The sequence below is a fragment of the Rhea pennata genome, chromosome 2 (genome assembly GCF_028389875.1).
Source record: "Rhea pennata isolate bPtePen1 chromosome 2, bPtePen1.pri, whole genome shotgun sequence".
Taxonomy (NCBI): domain Eukaryota; kingdom Metazoa; phylum Chordata; class Aves; order Rheiformes; family Rheidae; genus Rhea; species Rhea pennata.
Genome location: NC_084664.1, coordinates 126,118,601 through 126,138,579, shown reverse-complemented (window position 1 = coordinate 126,138,579; position 19,979 = coordinate 126,118,601). Strand labels below are relative to the sequence as shown.

At 41.0% G+C, this 19,979-nt stretch overlaps 1 protein-coding gene across 3 annotated transcripts in view; it reads left to right on the top strand.

Moving 5' to 3' along the window:
- TRIM55 (tripartite motif containing 55) overlaps nucleotides 1-19,979 on the top strand; it is a 44,150-nt gene that overhangs the window by 7,055 nt on the left and 17,116 nt on the right. Inside the window, exons 3-10 of one of the 3 annotated variants that reach the window (XM_062570318.1) lie at nucleotides 3,833-3,998; nucleotides 6,005-6,100; nucleotides 10,497-10,730; nucleotides 11,764-11,786; nucleotides 11,886-12,010; nucleotides 14,704-14,921; nucleotides 17,012-17,299; nucleotides 19,616-19,706. In XM_062570318.1, coding sequence (XP_062426302.1) covers nucleotides 3,833-3,998; nucleotides 6,005-6,100; nucleotides 10,497-10,730; nucleotides 11,764-11,786; nucleotides 11,886-12,010; nucleotides 14,704-14,921; nucleotides 17,012-17,299; nucleotides 19,616-19,706 — 1,241 coding nt within the window. The remainder of the gene's footprint in view (nucleotides 1-3,832; nucleotides 3,999-6,004; nucleotides 6,101-10,496; nucleotides 10,731-11,763; nucleotides 11,787-11,885; nucleotides 12,011-14,703; nucleotides 14,922-17,011; nucleotides 17,300-19,615; nucleotides 19,707-19,979) is intronic. The other 2 variants (XM_062570317.1, XM_062570319.1) reach the window with 2 other exon arrangements.

Sequence of the window (19,979 nt, the reverse complement as noted above, 5' to 3'; positions counted from 1 at the left end):
GCACCCATGTGAGCCAACAGACTCCTGGGCTGCTTTAGGAACAGCAGGGTGAGGGACATGATCTTCTGCTTGGCACTGATGAGACCACATTTGGAGTGCTGTGGCCAGTTCTGGGCTCCCCAGTGCTGAATTCTGGGCGTCGCTCAGCTCCAGAGAGATAGAGCTACTGGAGCAAGTCCAGCAAAGGGCCATGCAGGGACTGGAGCATCTCTCATATGACAAGAGGCTGAGAGAGCTGGGACTGTTTAGCTGGAGAAGAGGAGGCTCAATGGGGATCTTATCAGTGTGTATAAATAGCTAATGGGATGGAGTAGAGTAAAGAAGGCAGTCAGACTCTACTCCACAGTGACCAGTTAAAGGGCAAGAGGCAATGGACACGTATTGAAGTATTGAAGTACAGAAATTCCACTTACACATAAAAGAACTTTTTTTTTCTTTTTTTTTTTTTTTAAACTGTGAGGGTGGTTAACCACTGGAATGGGTTGCCCAGAAAAGTTGTGGAGTCTCCATCCTTGGAGTTATTCAAAATCCAGCTGAATTCAGTCCTCGACAACCTGCTCCAGCTGACCATGCTCTGAGTAGAGGCTTGGGCTGGGTTATCTCCAGTGGTCCCTGCCAACCTCAGTGATCATGCCTGCTTTGTTTTACCCTTTCCCTAGGCATCTCAGAGTGGCACTGCTTAAAAGAGTGCTCTGCCTACTCAGGTTTCTCTGAGCACAGATAGCAGTTGCTTTGCTGAAGACTGAGAGGAAATCTTAGTCATCAAGCTCAGCTCAGTAAGTTTAATTCAAAGCCTAAAAACCTCCTGGGAACAGAAGCAGCACAAAGTCTGCTATTTTTTCTTCCCATTTGTAGATGAAAATGTAACAGGAAGTGTCCTAAAACCCCATAAGACCTCACTACCAAAAACTGTCTGTTCAACTGAGCAGTGACAGATAATAAGTCTAATAAGAAATTTGATTTAAACATGTTTTCATAAGCTTGTTCTTTTTGCCTTGTGCACTGCCACACCCATGCATTACATGATGTGATGGTACCAGGAACGGCTACAGCTATCTCAAGATCCTCAGTAAAACCACTCTTAATATTGGTTTTAGGATTTCAGTAGAGACTTCATACCTTTGTATAATCCTTTCTTTTTTTTTTTTCTAAAAAAAAATCTAATTAAAGAATTCATCCCTCTGTTTTCTGTCATAAAACCCACTCCTGCAAATCTTACTTGTTAGTTACCTAAGGGATGTAAGCAATAGGTGTGGAATAGTTGTAGATTGGTGCAGTTTAAGGCAGACCTGGCCCAAGATGTTGACATACACAATAACGTGCTTTATACAAGATAGTAGTTCCTTATCACCTTGGCGGTGAACCCTTGGAGGCTGGGGAACAAGAGCACAAAGCTATTGGGTCATTTCAGCTACCTGCAGTTTCTTTGGTCACAGCTACATCTGTGATGAATCTTTTCTTCTGCTGCAGCCATGTAGTCATTTTCCTGCTGGCTGTTCTTCAGCCTTTCATTTTTCATTTCAGAAGCAGCCACCATTTTAATCTTAAGGGTGGTATTTTGACCATGTAAAGGTCAGGAGACTGTAGGGTCTCCTCAGAAGTTAGGGCACATTCTGTGTATTTGCACCAGTATGACAGACTGGGGCCCAGGATCTCCTGCTAAAAATCTTTCCTTTTGCAAAGCCTAGGAAGGAGTTTGTAAATCCATTTGCTTCTAGACTTCTGTCACTGTCTTCAGTGCCTCAACAGTTCAGGGAGTTCTGCCAGGTTTCTTCCAGCTCTTTGAGGTACCTTTGAAGGTTGGCTGCTTCTGGCTGAACTTAACTTGACACCATTGCCTTTTTGCCCTGTGCTATCTGTCTTTCTTGCTAGTGGCACTGGTCCAGTGTCAAATAACATGCTAGTAGTTTCTTGTCTTGTAAATATTTGCAGGAAGTGCAGCTATTTCAGGCTTAATCAATCACTTTGAAGTTCGTTGTCTGTTATTTCCCCAGCATGCCGGTCCTTCCACTAGTGCTCTATAACGTGGAAATTTTTGGGGGTGTTTGTCGTCATTCACAAACAGTATAACATGTTCTTTACAGTGGAGACGCACCTCTTCTAACTAACATTACAATGATGCTGGATTTGAAGCCCTGAGTACATTATGTAAATGTGTGCTAGAAATCTAGTCCAAATAACACAGGTTTCCTTCAGAAATGCCCAGCTTGTTTTATTATAGTATATTGTACTCTATTGAAGATCACGTATTTTCCTTAGAAGTCTTTTTAATTCCAGTGCCATCTTGAAATTAAAAAATCTGGATAAAAGAGTTGCTTTCTTTGTGGCTTGATATTTTTTATGCTCATTTAATTGACTGTTTCTTGATCATTTTTATATTCATTTAATTGGTCACATTCCATTTTTAACATCAGAAGAGAAAATCTGTACTCCATCTTTAAAAGGTAATTGTCATCTCCACTCTACCAAACTGTATGGAGAATTCTACTGTAACATAATATAAAATACTGGTCTTTCACACATGTTTTTAAACTGGTAACGGGATGAATGGTTGCCTCCTTGCTACAGAATTCTGCAGGATGGCTTAAGAAGCATAGAAATGATTTCTGTTTAATTCTGTTAAATTCTATAGTTTGGAAAATATATTCTATCTAATTGTAAGAAAATATATTTCTATGATGTCATTGCTGCTCTTGCTGCAGGTAAATCATAGTTCTTCTGAACGGTAGCCAAAGGGTATAACATATTATGTTGGAAGGATTTAGCATTGCCACGGTAGGAGCAGTGGCTTTGAACTCTAGAGGCTTGAACTCTGCTAATCCTGTGCAGCAAATCGTGCTTGCCTCACACATGCACGGGGTGCTGAGGTGGGAGCCCAGGCCCAGAGAAGCACCCGCCTGCCTGTGCAGACTGGACCAGAGCTTTCTCTTATGCTGAGCATGCCAGTTAAGTAACTTGTTTAAAGGAGGTTCCAGCTGAATTTGTTCCTAAGACAGCAAGGATTGACTTGCATGTGTATGGCTAAATCATTATGTTAAAATGAAAATCAAAACCGAGCTATAGTCTAGCGGTAGAGCTCCTGGCTCAGCATAGGCAAGGAATCACTCCTGTGCAACCGTATCCTTGGTGGCTGGTACAACTGAGTTAGCTACTGTTAAAAAGTTTGACACTCTACAAGCTGGAAGTATGCCAGTTGGCTAAAATTATGTGACTCCTTATTTTGGTTGCTGGCCATAAGGACTCAGCCCTGTTTGTTATTGACAGCCCTGACCTGGAACATACTAAGCACTTTAGCAGGGACCAGAAGTAAGCACATGAAGGTCCATGCTCTCATTTTAAATTAGGGTTCTGCATAAGAGCTTTGCTGGATCAGGCCAAGGACTGAAGATTTCACATGATTAAACCTAAAGCAATTAAATATGTTTCCTGATTCATACAGAAGTTAGACCACAAGCTAACTTAAAGTACATAGGTAGACTCAGACCAGTCTTAGTGAGGTTACTAATATTTTCAAATATGCATTTAGTCACATTCCCAGGGGGAATCACAGTATGAAGTCATGTTGCCATATTGTCATCACATCCTACTGTGTTGTAGTATTTAACCATACCTCTGTTTTGTCTATATTTGTCTGTTTTGTCACGCTGTGTGACAGGTCAGTCTGGGACACTGCTAGATATATGTACTCTACACATATATATCTACAGGAACTCTACTGTACATAATGTCATTATGTCATTTCATAATGACACTCTAAGTCTGATGAGACACCTCATCAGAAACTTATGACAAGGACCAAGTTTGTTTTAAATTTATTTATTTTCTTTTGAAGACCTGAAAGAAAGTGTGACCAGCCAATGTGTGAGGAACACGAAGATGAGAAAATTAATATCTATTGTTTGAACTGTGAAATGCCCACCTGCTCCTTGTGCAAAGTCTTTGGTGCCCATAAAGACTGTCAAGTTGCTCCTCTAACAAACATTTACCAGAGACAGAAGGTAAATATCCTTTTGTATCTCATAATCTTCCCAATGACTTACAGGACTATTCACAGGAAGGTATTCCCATGAGCTTCCTGTGAGTTTCCAGAAGGGCCCTGGGGGGGGGGCCTTTTCCATTCCTGTTTGTGAGTGAAAGGCTCACAAACCTATAGCAGCTGTCTAGTTAGAAACACAGTGAAATATTTTAAGAGAAATCACAGAGAAAGGTATTACAGTGTCCCAATTTGTCATTAGCATAACAAGTAAACATTTTAGGCAGAGGTGTGATGTAAAGATGAGGATCTTCCTTTTGAGGTTCCCAATCTCTTTTTTTCCCAGTGCTTTTAGATTAGAAAAAAATAGATAAATAAAACTAAGATTTCCAGCACATGCGTTGGAAAAAGAACAGTCCATTACAAATCTTACAAATCAAACAATGTTCTATTAGGCACTTTCCTCTGTAAGCATCCCATTTTTAAGAAATGGGAAGTAAAAAACCTTCTATGCAAGTGAATGCAAGCATATTCAATAGCTGGCAGCACAAGATGTACCTAACATCCTGTGCCCTTGCTGTCACCAGTAAAAGACTTGTTTATTTTTAATACAGTATTAATTTAAAACCTGACTCACTGGGTTATCCTCATGAGATAAACAGCTCATTTTTCTGGAGGGCTCCAGTGGGGCAAGCAATCAGACAGGCCAACTTTACAATCTCAGCTTCCAACTTTGTCACACAGCTGCTTGCATGTGTGCAAACTACAAATGAGAAGTCACTTTAGGAAAGTAGTTACAAACATCAATCAAAAAAGGAGGGAGAAGGAAAAGTTTCTTGGATGGAATCCATGCCCCCATCACTCCCTTTCTGTGGAGATTTGCAAGCACTGGTTTCTCTCCCAGTATGTCTGTGGGAAGGGGAAAGTGCGTGTAATGGCACCTTAATACAGGCATCGGTAACCGTGCCTGGTGGGTGCCTAGTGAAGTCTTTGTGAGTTTGGAAGATGCTAAGCCCAGCTACCAGACGCTCCTGGAGCAGGGGGGTGTCAACTCAATATGCAAATAATAAACTCAAATAAAGATTTCAAGCTGTCATGCCTAAGACTGAAGAAATAATCCAGAGGCTGAGGGATGTAAAGGATCCTTTACAAATGTTGTCACATCAGCTGAAGGTCACAGACTCTTGCCTCTATAGCTAAATCACTATAGAGTTTACCAAGGGCTCTTGGTCTTCCTCAGCCTCTTCACCAAGTTTACTGAGGACCAGCTTCTCCAGCCCTTTATCTTCAAAGGACATCCCATAATCATTCTCATCCCCACACTCAGACCATTCCCTTCTTCTTCTTGGAACAAGGACTCTCCTTCCTCCAATGCAGAGGCACCTGCTCACCATTTCCAGCTCTCTCTCTCCCTCATTTCTCACCCGTTTTCATTTACATCACCCTACAGGGCCCTAAGCATTCCCATCTGGTCTGACTGCTGCAAGAAGGTTTTCCTCACTCTGTCTCCACCCCACTCCCCCCAGTTTTCTCCCTTGCACCTTCCCCAAGATCCCATAGACCCACTGACCCTCATGGAAGAGGCTCTGTAGTGGCCATGGTCTCTGTGGCTCAGGTAGATGCAGAAACTAAAAAGTCAACCTCTCTGGAGACAAAGTCTTTTTTCTCAACAAACTCACATGGACTATTTTGAGAGTCTTGAAACACAGAGCTTTATACAGAAGCAACTACAAGAACCTCCTGGAGTGAAGTCCTTCCTCCTTTCCAAACCACAGTTTCTTTTCCCTGAGAAGTTTAAAAATGTCAATATTTTCAGCATGTTTCAGGAGAGGAAACAAATGGAGAGGGTAACTTGTGGGGAGGTAAAGCTCTAGTTTGTACTGGGTTCTGTACAGAACAGCTAAGACAGCTCATTTGGCTACAGCTCACTGTTAGATGTGCCACTCTGCAAAGCAAGAAGGTGGCACGACTGCTGCCAGCCCATGGCAAGTATTTAATCTCCCACTCAATTGCTCTCCTGTTACTGTCTAGTCTGAACTCAGTGATGGCATTGCGGTCCTGGTGGGGAGCAATGACCGAGTGCAAGGGATAGTCACGCAGTTGGAGGAGACCTGCAAGGTAGTTGAGGTAAGTGTCACAATTTTCAATGCAATTATTTCATTGTGAAATTGCATTTTTTAAACTAAGGATAATGAACATTCTTTAGCAGACTTCATTTTACCCAAATGAATTCCCAAATCATTTTTCTAAATGATTACCTGTGGCTTTGTACGATGTCAGTTGTACTTCCTCAATCCAAGGATATCTCCTGCTCAGCATCCTGCCTCTTACACTTTCCAGGGACATGTGGTTAAAGACAGAAAATAAGAATAATCTGCATCAGCATGTCTTGCTCAGCATTCTTAGTTGCATGAGACATAAGTGAAGGTATACAACAAAATACCATCAACTCCCAATTCCTGTAACTTCTCAGATCAGATACTAGAGCTGTAAAAGATCAACATTAGTCTAGAACCTGATCCTGAGAACAGAGCCTTAATCTCAATCACAATATATCTTCCAAATATGTTCATTAACCGTGAGTTGAATTACTTTCCCTCTACACAAAAGTAGTTTTTAAAATATACTTATGTTGTCCTTTAAGGAGTGTTGTGTTGCTCGCAGGTGGAAAGAGTTGGGTTCTTACTATGAGTTTGGATTTTCCTGTAAAGGTCTTACTCTGACAGAGCTGGAATTAGTTTTGTGACATTCAATACCAGAAGTGGCTTTCATTTCTTCCAAGAAGTTTGCACCAGCAAAGCAAATAAAAATCTCAGCTCTGGCCAATTTGAGCATCACAGGTTGAAAGGAGCTCATATGGATTGATTTTACGATCACTGTTTGATGAAGCATCTACTGAAGCAATTGCATCCCTCTCAGCCCAATTAGAATTCTATTGACCCTTCAGAGTGAGAGCAGAAAAGAGAAACTGCAGTGAAAAAGAAGTTAATGCAAGATGTATAGATTCTAATTGGTAAGAAAAATTGATTCCACAAGCTAAGTACACAATTGCCCAAGGCTCCTGTTTCCTCAGAGCAAGGAAGAACAGAAAGTGTCCAAGTTTGGTTCAAAGAATATAAAACCATTAGCCCAAGTAAATGAGAGAGGGTGGAAGCAGCAAGTCAGAACTTTGTAGTCAGGAAACCTTCGTGCTGCAAGGATGAAATCAGCTGCTATCAGGACTTTGCAGACAAAAACAAGCCTTTCAAGTAGGTTGACTACAAAAATTTGAATGATACAAAAGCAAAAGCTTATATCATTTAAGTTCAACCAGCTGATACAAAAACAAAACTTCAAACATCTAGTCTGAAGTATGGAGAAAACACTGTGCTAAAAATACCTTATTAAATACAACAGAAACTAGCTTCCTCAAATTCCTCCACTTGCGTAGTTGAACCTTTGGACCAAATCCTGAAGAAAGCACAGCCATTTTACTTTCAGACTTGGTAACAGGCTTTCCACCTTTAAAGTCAGAGATTGCAGAATATAGAATTTACCTTGGTGCTTCCATGTTACATTTCAAGCAAATCGCATTTCCTACCATACTAGAGCTTTGTCTGCATTGACATCAGTTTGTCCTTGAAGACAAAAAGCTACAGCTGGAGCTGAGGAATGTGCACACCTGGAAATAGCGTTTATAATCCAGGATCGTCTCTTCTCTCTGCTTAACACTTTGCAGAGAACAATAGAGATCGGCTATAGCAAAAATTACATGATTGCTCTGCTTTTAGCTGCAGTAAGCAGTAGCCTGCAGTTCTATATTTTGCTACCATGCCTATCCAGGCTTTAAAAAAGAGAAAAATAAAAAAATCTCATTAATATCTGCCTATCTTATAGCTAACTTATAACTATAATATGAGAACAAATTCTCATATTACACTGAGAAATAAAAAAGGAATATAAAATGCTAAACACTCAAAAACAGTAACAAGTAATTGAATAATATTTAGCCATGTAAAAATGTAGGACTCAAATAATGAAGTAAAAATTACAGTATTTACTTTAAATGCTAATAACATAGGTTAGTTAATACAGATACTTCAGAAAAAGCAATGCAAATCACACTCAGTGGAAAGAACACACTTCTTTCTGCTGTAGCTGTACTTTAAAAAAATAAACATGCTGAGAATTTTTCACAATGGAAAGACATTTATTTATTAACCTTTTTCATTACTCAGTATCTGATTAGGATAACTCCATCAAGCAGACACTTAGCATGGGAACACTTTATACAGAAAGAGTATTTCAGAAACATCTAAGCATTTGCATTTAGGAACCTGTTTTGCATCTCACACTTGAAGCTAACAATTCTGTAATATCTGCTGGCAGGAAATATTATGTATTAGAGCCTAGAGATAGAGAAGGGCGCTTTGCCAACTCTCTCTCTTCCTCCTCCATCACCTGTCTTATATCAAATGGCAAAGATAGCACACACCTGTCCTGAAATTAAGGTTGTTTTACGAGTGATCTGAATGGTACTTCAGAGGAGATCACTGCAGATCTGAGGAGGTTGCTGCAGATCAAAACAAAGAGGAGTCTGGAAGAAGAGGAAGGGCAAGACATCCTAGGAGAAAGCTATGAAAGGAGTGAAAGAGAAGAGAAAGGCTATTTGAGGAGTGCATGACACCCAGGAACCACAGCTCACCTTGTTGCGAAGTTTTCTTACCCCTACCCTATAATTCACTGATCCTTCATTTTAACCTTATTTTTAACATCTCCATGGATGCTGAGCGGGCCTCCTTTGACACTTGTCTGCTGTGCAGGTAGGGACAGACCTTGGTTGAAGCACGCATAGCACAAGGATCTTTTTAGTGATTCCTGTCTCATAACCAGGCAGGTGTACTTGTATTTGTATTTGTAACATCCCCGTTGTCCTGATGGCTTTAGTCAGCTCATCCACCCTACAACCAAGCCACGGCTCTGTTTCCCCTTACTGCAGGCCTCAGGCAGGGAGGTGTTGCAGGGAGCAGGTGCTTACAGCAACCCTGGCCCCCTCCCAGCCAGCAAGCTCATAAATAATAGTCTGGCTGCATCGCACTGTATCCTTCCCACCTCACCATCACTGTTGCTGCCTCGTTCCCAGCAGCAGACCTAAGCACCAGGGAAAATACAGAGGAATTTCTGGGAAGCACAAAAGACCTCAGAAGGGCAGGACTTTCTCTGAGCCTTCTTTGGCCTCTCGTGAGTTTTAAATTAGGGGTGCCTGTTTAGTGTAGTCTTCCTCATTCGGAAGCAGAGGTGGATACTTGAACTGATGCAAAAGGATCTGTATTTGGTCCCCTTGCCTTTATGAACATAAAATGTGATTTTTGGCCATATGTCCATCTTCAAAGGCATCCTTTGAAACGATACAGAGCAGACTGTCATCAGCCTCAGGAAAGAGCTCTGGCTGAAAGTCAAGAAAAAAGTGGAATTCTCTGTCCAAATGGTACTAGCAATAATCAGTCATAACAGTTCCAAAAGTACTGTGGGCCGGTTAATAATCCTGCGCTGCCAGGATCTCAGCTTTATGCCTCAAGGGCTGAAGATGAGGAATTGATTCAGCCTCAGTTCCTGAGAAAGAGATTGAAATAATCACCATCATCCACTGCGAGATAACCACAGTAAGGACAGTACAGCGTCCAGAAATATGGCCTTTCCCCCACCATGTGCCCTGGGGCACACAGATGACTCAAATACTTCTGCTTGGAAGACCTCAGACATTATAGATAACCAATCTCCGCTCTCATCCCAGTATACTGTGCTCTCGTTAGAGAGAGCTCAGTGAAGCAGTCATCAGACCCATCTTCCCTACTCAGTGAAAGTGCGGTGTGGTCTGGGTAGAAGTACAGCAGCGGTGTTTCAAAAAAAGGTGCAAAAATTAGAACCAGAAAATAGGCTTTGAATTTGACTTCTCCTCATCTTCATCCTTTCGTCATACCAAAAAACATACCATTTATTTTCAAGGCACCTCTACCTCATTCAGTGCACGGTAACACTAATACAGTGGACGCTTACTGCCAAAATAGAGTCTAAGAGCACTTAAGTGAAAACCAGGCCTAACCAAGACAGTTTTAGGTTCTTTGATAGAGGGAAAAAAAAAAGTATTCCAGAACGGATTTGAGATGATCTTTCCTTTAAAGACTATTATATTCATGCAAATGAATCCAGTTGCTAATATAGCACTTTTTTTTTTTTTTAGCTTTTCCTGATGACTTTTAAGTATCACTATAGACATCATGGATACTTTTCACAGACTGACAAGTTACACAATAACCTGTTTGGAGGATATCAATGGGTTGGAATCAGTAGTTTGAAAACAGTTTTAAAACTTTTCTTCTGATAGCTCGAACTTTGAAAATTATAGAAGTCTCTGGGGTCATTCAGAATCCTTTGCACTGTTCAGAAAGAGGAATTTCTTTGATGAAAATGCTTCCAAGTAACTGTAAAAATAGAAACTCTTTTAAGAACATAACATGTTTAATATAAACCAAATGATTCACAGGAATGCTGCAGACGACAGAAAGAGCAGCTGTGTGAAAAATTTGATTATCTCTATTCTGTACTGGAAGAAAGAAAAAATGAGATGACACAAATAATCACTAGAACCCAAGAGGAGAAACTGCAACATGTCCGCTCCCTGATGAAGAAGTACGCGGATCATTTGGAGGCTGTGTCAAAGCTAGTTGAATCAGGAATCCAGTTCATGGAAGAGCCAGAAATGGCTGTGTTTTTGCAGGTATGAAGTTTATAAATAGAGATAGAAAGGGAGTGATGGTTTTATTTAAGTACTATTTAAGCATTTCTTGATTTTAGGCACATTCAGAGTATGATCTCTTTGGATGAACATTTATACAAACTCATTTTTTTAAACACTTGCATCAGAACAGACAAATGACTAGCCCTTTTGTGAATAATATCAAATCCAGGAGTGTAAGTATTTGCTATTTGCACCAAAATATACTATTCTGTGTATAAGTTTCTAGCTGTCCAAAGAAGAAGCAGAAATTGTAGTATTTTCAATTGTATTTCTATTGTCCCACCACTGTCATATATGTATATATGGATTCCTGTGAGTTATAATTTTCATTTGCATATTGAAAAAATGCTTAACTTTCAAAGAATTAAATACATATTTGCCAAGTCACATTTTTACACCTTTACTTCAACACTTTTCTGTTTTCTTCCTATAAACTTAGAACTGCTGATTAGGAAATCACTAATTAGCAGCCTATCCACTGAATTTATTGGTGTAGAATTTCTGTCCTGTGGTGTTATAGTTCATCTATATTAAAGATTGAAAAAGTCTTCTCTACAAAAAAAACGTGCTTTTATCAATGAACTGATAAAACTTAGCCTTTGAAGAAAGCAGATTTTTTTCTAGGCAAATAAAATTTTGTAGCTCCAAAAGCGTACCCCGATGGATATTCAAAGATAGTTCTAGTGACTAGAGATGGTAACAGAACGATTTTTTTTTGCTACAAACTCAAAAAGACAAAAAAGTTTGCATTTACCCTTTTGTAAAAATCGTTTGTCTTTCCCATCATATTCACATTTTAATTAAAACTGTTCAACAAACTAAAAGGTTTACTCAGATGTATACTCATTACTGATGAAATAAGATTTCATTCATAGATCTCATGATTGACTTTTATGAGATCCGTATTAATAAATTTAGAGATGGCTTGTGTAAGAATTAGATCACAGTGCATAAAATCTCTGAAAAAATTGAACCATTTATGAAGTCAGTTATTTTCTTTTTGTTTCCACAGAATGCCAAAACATTGCTACAAAAGTAAGTATTTAAACTTGAGAGATAAAGTATATATTTGATCTTTATAAATTGCAAATTTATCTGCAAAGCCAAATGCAAATGACTAATATCTCATTTTAGAATAACTGAAGCATCTAAAGGATTTCAAATGGAAAAAATAGAGGATGGCTATGAAATTATGAACCAATTCACAGTGAACCTCAGTAGAGAAGAAAAAATACTAAGAGAAATTGACTTTGACAGAGGTATGTCATTTTTTTCACCTTAACGCCTTTCTTAAATTGCAGCTGTGTATAATTTGCATGCTGATATTGATATCCCCTCTATCCCAAGGTGTAACTAGACCATTTTGTATCAATTATAATCAACAGCAAAAATCCATCATAGTTAAAAAAACAAGTAATCTATTGACACCATTAATTTTACCTTTTGTGTAGCCTTAAGCCTTTCCAAAGAGCATGATCTTTACCAACTCCTCAAGGAAACAGGAACCACCCCACACTTGTGGTGAGGGGACCAGAAAAGTAAGCTTTTATCTCAGTCTATAAAGTACTATTCCCGTCCAGCTGGTGCCATTATTTTACGGCATGGCAGCTATAGAAGCCGTTGAAGAAACAGAATACTTACTGCTTAAAGAAGTGTTTATGAAAGATAGTCTTTTTTTTTATTAATAGAGACATGTAACAGAAATCTAATTGAAATTCAAGATCAAAGAACTATGAAGGGAATCAAACAGTGTCATCTTCTTTCATGAATTTAATTTCTTTTACAGTGTCATTTGTATGCTTGTCTATGTAATCATGCAACTTTGTTATTCCGTGTTTACTGAAGTAGCCTGAAATCTACGTTCATCTATGCCTTATCATAGAGAATATGCCACAAGAAATTAGTGGATGTAAATATTTCAGAAAATTGGATCTTTACTATTAGAAGGCAGCAGTTATAGTCATCTGGCCAGCTCTAATTTACTTTCTAGCACTGAGTTCTACTGATACATTTATATTTACCTTCATTAGCCCAATTATGTCTCATATGGATGCACGGGACTCAGTCCACTGGCATTCATCACATGATCCCCAGCCATGACTTATATTAGCTTTAGAGCATGTGCCTAACAGAGGTGGATCTTGGTCTGTGAGCTGGGGTCCATGCACCAGCTGTACTTGGCGCATGAGTCCATATAGGAGGACAAAAGCAGTGGCACCAGTCAGGAGCAGAGGAGCAGGTGCCTTTAGACAGGACCGTGAAACTCAAGGGATTTGTCCTAGGAGAGGCAGTCACTAGTCCCAGCCTTGCACCCTGTTTGTCCCTATGATCAGCCACCTCTGCCACTTCGCTGCCACACCTGCACATCTGCCAAGACCATGAGCTAGTGCATGGGACATGCACTTCGACCGTGTGATCGGAAGCGTGACACCCATCTCCTGTGGACGAGGCATTAGTAAGGCGTATGCAATGGGGCATCTGACCCTACGTTTGAAATTACAGCCAATGAGCTCTTCCACGTTCAGGGGACTTGGAAGCTGATTTTCGGTACTCTACTTATGGGAGTATATTTGCCTACAGAAACATTTCTCCGTTATGAAGGCATCATTGAATTTGCAGATCTGTGTTCCTTCTATGTATTCAGGCAGAGCAGTGAACCATAGAACTCTCACAACCTGTTCAAGATACACAGTCATTTTGGAGCTTGGATTAATGCATCCATCTATGTTAATTTTTCTGAAGTACTAGGATGGCTCTGAACAACATCTGATATTTGTGAGGATGAATAACATGATTATGCAAAACAAAATGCCTTGTTAGGGGGCTCTCTCTGAAAACGAGTCTGCCCATGAATGCTAACAATGTAATGTGTTACATGATGCTAAAGCTATGGTTTGAAAAGCTTTGACAGTCTAGTTTTAAGGAGGTTTACCCCAAATCTCCACAGGCAGTTATTGCAAAGAACTGACCTGGTAAAGATTTACTTTGATGGTTCAACCATGTTTAAATTAATAGATAAATAAAATTGCAAAAGAGACTTTTTTTTTCCTGGCAGATTTTGCTAGACCAGTATCCTCTCACCAAAGAGTGCAGCTCCATGCTGCAAATCCCTCATGGGGGTAATTGCATTAACACGATTTTCTGTCCTCCTTCCTATGGAAAGGGCTAGTTTAAGATCAACCAAACAAAAAAAAAGTGTATATTTAGCCTAATTGTTTCACAGATCAGATGCAAAGTGCCCAGGCTATTCAAAAGCTGCTGAACTGGTACAGCTGAGGTGCTAGTGGGATCTGGAAAGGGGCGAGGATGAACATCTGGAGGGATACAGCAATAGGAGCAGCAACATCTTAAGCTCTTGCTAGAGGCTTGTAATACAGGGTAAAACTCTACCTCATGCCAAATCAGGTAACATCTGTCTTTGCACAGCTGATACTGAAGCGTGAAGCCTGTGTAAATGCAGTTTAGCGCAGTGGCTAACTCAGTATAAGGATGACTATGTGCTCACACCTACCCTGGGTCACGCTGGCGTTGCCAGGAGGGCCACCAGTGTCCACATCGGGGCACTGCCTGAAGTTCTGCTACCCAGGCCCTGCGTGCTGGGGAGGCGGGAGAGGATTTGTGCTGCTCTGCTGGGGCTTTCTGGAGCCAGTTAACTCAGCAGAGAGCACGACCACTGCAAGGACACCACGGCTGGCAGCATGGCCACAATGCCCAGCACTGACGTGCAGGAGCAGGTTCCTCACTGCTGGCCTCTCCCCAGCGTGCATCCCCTGCCCCCCTCAGCACGGCCCAGCCTTTTCTGAGCAAAGCAAAACCTGTTTTGCTTTGTTTTTCATTCAGGAAAAACCCTCAGCCAGATGATGAGTAGCTTTGCCATGCAACTGTAAATGGCTTTTTATCGCGAAAGGGCTATAGCTATCTTCACGTGGTCCTTTTATGCCTGTCCTGTTAGAGGAGGAGGGCGAAGAGGAAGAGGAGGAGACAGCGGATGGTGAAGATCTGGATGAAGTCCACACAGAGTCATCAGAAGAGGAGGAGCAGGAGGAGGAAGAGGAAGGAGCTGAAAGAGCATCACTGCCGTCTCAGCAGGACCTCGAAGCACCGAGTGCAGTCAGGGCTCCTCCGGCTGAACCAGCCCCACCGCTGCTGCCCGCCACCCCAGCTGGCCAGGTAACCCCCCCCAGGCATCCTCTGCCCTGCCACCTCTGCTGAGCACCACCCTGCACCAGGGTCACGGCTAAGGGAGTGGAGACACTGCAGGACAGAGATGCCTTTTGCCCTTTTACATATATATCCACAGCTGTACCTGGGCCCTCAACCAGCACATATATCGATCGATAGGCAAAAATAACAGTGTTACATAAATCAAAATATATATGGGATGCATAAGATATAAATAAAAGAAATTTAATTGGGGATTTAAACACATTACAATGGATGTTCTGCTTGGTGTGTATCATGATTTAACTCAGACTAACTGATACAAATAAGACGGTTGTTAAAGTATTTATATTAAGAGAGTTTGGCATTCCTGCTAGGTTTAGCGAGCCTTCCACCACCCATTTTTAGATCATACTTCTAATCTGCTTTCTGCAAACAGCGTTTTCTTTCTTCTGGTCTGGTCATCCTTAGGGTTATCATCTAGGAGTCCGCACACCAAACCGAAGAGGAAACTGCCCTTAACCTAACAGTGTTACAACCTAGCAGCAAACAGATTCAGTGTGTCAAATCTTTTAATAATTTAGGATGGCACTTTTTCTTAAGGAATGCCATTAGCATGAAACAGTAATTGCCACATAGTCTAAATGATCTGCATAAAAAAGATCTTGTTTCGTATGCTACTTCAGTTGCCCATAGATACAATTAACTTAGCAACTTGTCCTCTTATGCAACTTATCCAATGAAGTTGCTGAGTGGGTAAAAGCTGCTGTTACGATATTTGAAGAGGACAGTGTGAAAACAAGAAAATAAGTAATAAGTCTTTGCCTATAGCAAGCCCCCCACATAACACATGGAAAAATAAGTAGTCTAGACTCATTCTTGCTTTTGTTTAAGAACATGCATGAGTTTGCACCTCATGAGTTGTGTGAAGATGCCCTTAAATCAGCTTTGATTGATTTAACCAAAGTTTGTCATTTGGGAGATTTGTACAGATTTAACTAAACTTATGTAGCATAGTCAATGTAGTTTTAAATGTAATCATGATGTAAACAAGATGCCTAAGGAAACTGCAAGTCCCTCATTTCTAGGGCTAACACGGAAAAGGGATGGCATGCTGCTACAGCAATCATAAAACACTGCTGTGAGCTAGCCAGACTGGCATGAGGGGAATGCAGCACGTGGGATACTTCCAGTGCAGTTTTTGCCTTCTGGTGTAAGGAAGGCAAAACAGAAAAGCAGTGGTGCAGCAGGTAGTGCAGGGCAAGCCCCAAGAGCTCGATGCAAGCAGAGGGGGTGCCATGCTGCCAGCTGCTTCTCTTCCTAGCTACATGCAACCGTGCTTGGGGTACCATGCTGATAGGAAGGCTAATGGGCAACTGTTTCTCTCCAGTGGCTGTATGTTCTCCTTCTTGTGACTGCCCGCATCAACAGACTCATTGGTAGATGCCTTATTCTTAGCTTAAGCCAAAATCCAGCAAACCATTCAAAGGACTTCCCAGGCCTGGTACCTACACTTGTTTTTCATGTCTAGTGCCAGTTCCTGAGGCTCTTTTGCAGGGTTTATTGTATTCTTAGGACTGAATTGGGTGTTTATCTGCTTATGAGCTGAAATTAAGTAAATAACTAAGAACCTCTAATTTGGCAGGCAGCTATATCCCCTTACTGGACAGTCACTAGGCAAAATTATTAAAACACAGAGCTTTATCCTCCTCCTGGGTCCGTTTTTACAACAGTATGGCTCAGCCAACTTCTGTGGTGTTATTACTGAGTTAGAAATGGGATTAAAATGAGGCCTAAAGTGTATAAATTAATTAAGGGATCACTTGCTCACTCCTTTCTCACTCTGTGTCCCCTTCCCAGCTAATTCTACCCTCCTATTTTCATTGTTGGTAACTTATTTTCTTTTCTATGCCTGTGCTATTCAAATTATAGATGCCTTTACTCTGCCGAAAGAAGATTATACTTCTTTCAGACCCTACATTAGAACAAATATATTCCTTGCAGTGCAATCTAACAAACATGGCATGCAGAGAAATGTGGCTACCGCAGGAAGGTAACGTGGTGCCCTCTGCTTCTTCTTTTTATCTGTCCTGATTAAGGATGAGGTTGTGACACCAAGTGGCTCTCAGCAGACTGCAGAGTCTGACAGTCCAGTGTCATCCACAGCAGAAACCACCGATCCCTTGTTTTACCCTAGCTGGTATAAGGCTCAGTCGCGGCAATCAAGCAGTCCGAGCTCAACCCCAGTGAGCGGGTTGGGTAAAGTAGGGCCTCCTGTTTCACTGGAAACAAGTACACCGAAGGCAGAAGCCCCGGAGGTGGCCGCCATCAAGGAGAGCGCAGCGGGGAGTGGTAAGGAAGGTAATACCACCGCGGCAACGTCCAAGGTCAGTGTCACTGAGCTCACGCCAGAGGGGGGTGATGTGCAGCAAGGGGGGAAAAGCAGCAGTTCAGAACAGGAGGGTTAATTATCCACTGCATGTTAAAGAATAATAATAATAATAACCTCAGAAATACGGGAAGAGCTTAAATTGTCATCTCAGCAAACCTCTTGGATTTACAAGTGATCAGAAGATGCGACAGGCTAACAGTTCGGCTTCAGCGTAGCACATGGACAGTTGCTTGTGCTTACCTTAACTGCCAGTGCATCTAACTTGGGTGAGCTACTATCTGAGTTAGCTGCCAGGGAGGCTGGCAGTGCCTCTGCTCATTGGGTATTTGCATGTATTAGTAGTAGTCGAACCCTGTGCATGAGACTGTTTCCATTGCTGGTTGAAAGCCCGTGTGCATCACATACGGTTCTGCACCCACTAGGGACGCAGCTGTGGCTTTGCCTTGCCTTTCGCAGCTCCGCAGCAGTGCGTGGGTGTACATTTTTTCCGTGCACACCCTGAGCGATGAAACTACCTGGTGCTTTTTTGCATGTTTGATTGCTGCTCAGAAGGCAAGGTGCGATTTCCTGGGTTCAGATCTGTTGCAAAGCGCTTCCTCCAAGGCTTCTTGGGACATGAAGAGTTTGGGAAAGAAGAGCAGGAACATAATATCCTCTGGTTCTGTGTTAGATTACCAGCAGCATGACTGGATAATAGAAGCTAATTTGTTGAGGCTTGGGGGGGGGTTCCCCTTAAAATGATACTGTTGGAATAGGTATAACCTGACTTTGAAAGTTTTCTATTCTGCGTATGTGTAAAACTCTACACAGGCCAAAGACTCAAGAAATAGAGCTGAGAGTATGTGAAATACTTGCACAATTCACCTGCTCCTGCGCTAGTGTGTGACAATGAGGTAGCCCATAAGCAACACTAATTAAATTAGATTGTCTTGATTTATAGATACCAAACTTAAGCTGCATGGTTTAAAGAAGCAATTACCTGTGTATATGTGGCAGGAGGAGAATGTGTATGTGTATGTGAAAAAGCACAAATGGGTTTTAAATATTTAGTGCTTTTTCCTTAAAAGTTGTAGTTGGCAGTTCAGCATACATAAGCAACCCTACAATAATAAACCATCATGTGAAGGGCAAAAGAGAGAAGAAGGACTTCCTACAGATGCGATAAATATACAATATATATTAATTCAGTGGCATTTTAATTTGGTATAAGGATTCTCGTTGACTTCAGTCTTAATGAAACAAAATTTGACCCACAATTTTCAGTAGTCATTTTTCAAGTCAAGATTGATTTGGACACAAGAGTGGGATAAAAAGAATGTATTTAAAAATCATCAAATCTGATATGACCATGTTTTCTTAAGTATATTTCAAATAAGCTGGCAAAAATGGTTAAGTTCAAAATGAAATTTGTCACTGCAGTTTCTTCATAACACTTCCACTAAAGAAAAGGTTTTAGCTACTGTAGCCAGGTAAAATCCTCATGGACTTAAATTCCTGGGAGTTTTCCTGACTGTGGTATGCTGCTTTGGGTTCTAATTTATCAGTAATAGGTAAAAGAGCAAAACTAGTATTTGTTGTGACCAAGTTTCTGTAAAACTACTGCAATGGTTTTCAAGCAGGTCAAAGAGGTCTGGAGCCCAGCTTTCTGCATAATCAAGTATCGGGAGTAAAAATAGTCCAGTGGGAAAGATATCAGTTCCTGATGTCTTGTGACTTTGTAGGTGATGGGTTTCGATATTTTCCAGAATCATGAGTGATATTGACATTTGGGAAGGAGGAGTGTGCTGAGAAGAGGAGGACATAGTTCTGGGAATAGGAGGAAGAAAAAGTAAGAGTGAAAAACTGACAGTGGGGCTGGAGACGGGGAAGGAATAGGAAACCGTAGGGAGCAGAAGGTGCCAAATGTACTGAAGGAACAGAAGAACCAGTGTGCCCAAGCTAGGAAGGGTAGCAGGGTGATGCCACAGGCAAAGTGTCACAGATCTGAGCTGGAATGTGGTGCAGCGTTTAGGTCACTGAGTGGCCTCTAGCATGTGGCATCATTTTCACGTATGTGAACTTCAACCTTGGGGTTTTTTTCTGCATGTGATTTTTTTTACACAACCTCATCTCAAAAGCCCTACTTACTTATTTTTCAAAAATCTTGACTGATGTTCCTTATACCCCTGTTTTTACTCCCTTACTCCAGTTAAAAAATATCATGGAAAAAAAATGGAAAAGTGCTGTGGAAAAAGAGCTTTTTCACTAAACTTAGTGATTATGGTTCATCTTATGACAACATTGGTGAAGCATTCTTCTTATTTTCTCACAGGGGTTAGCATTCTGCATATCACTTTTGGCATTTCTTATCATACTACATCATCTTTGGATTCTGATTCAATACATGATTTGTACTTTCATGGGTAGGAAATGTTTTATTTTACCATTAACTAACAGTACAAGCAGTGTCTCTGGTGATGTTCCTACATGGTTTTAAAGGAAGTTTTCCTTTTATCCCATCCAACAACATCATGCTAGTTCACAATACAACCTGCCTGAAGTATTTCTTCCTCGCACCTTCAAAATGCTATCCTTCAGCTTAATCCTGCATGGTTAAACATTGCATCTCTCTGTTTTAAAAAAGAAAAGAGAAATTTATTTCCTGAAACATATGGGCTTATATTTCAGTTGCTGGT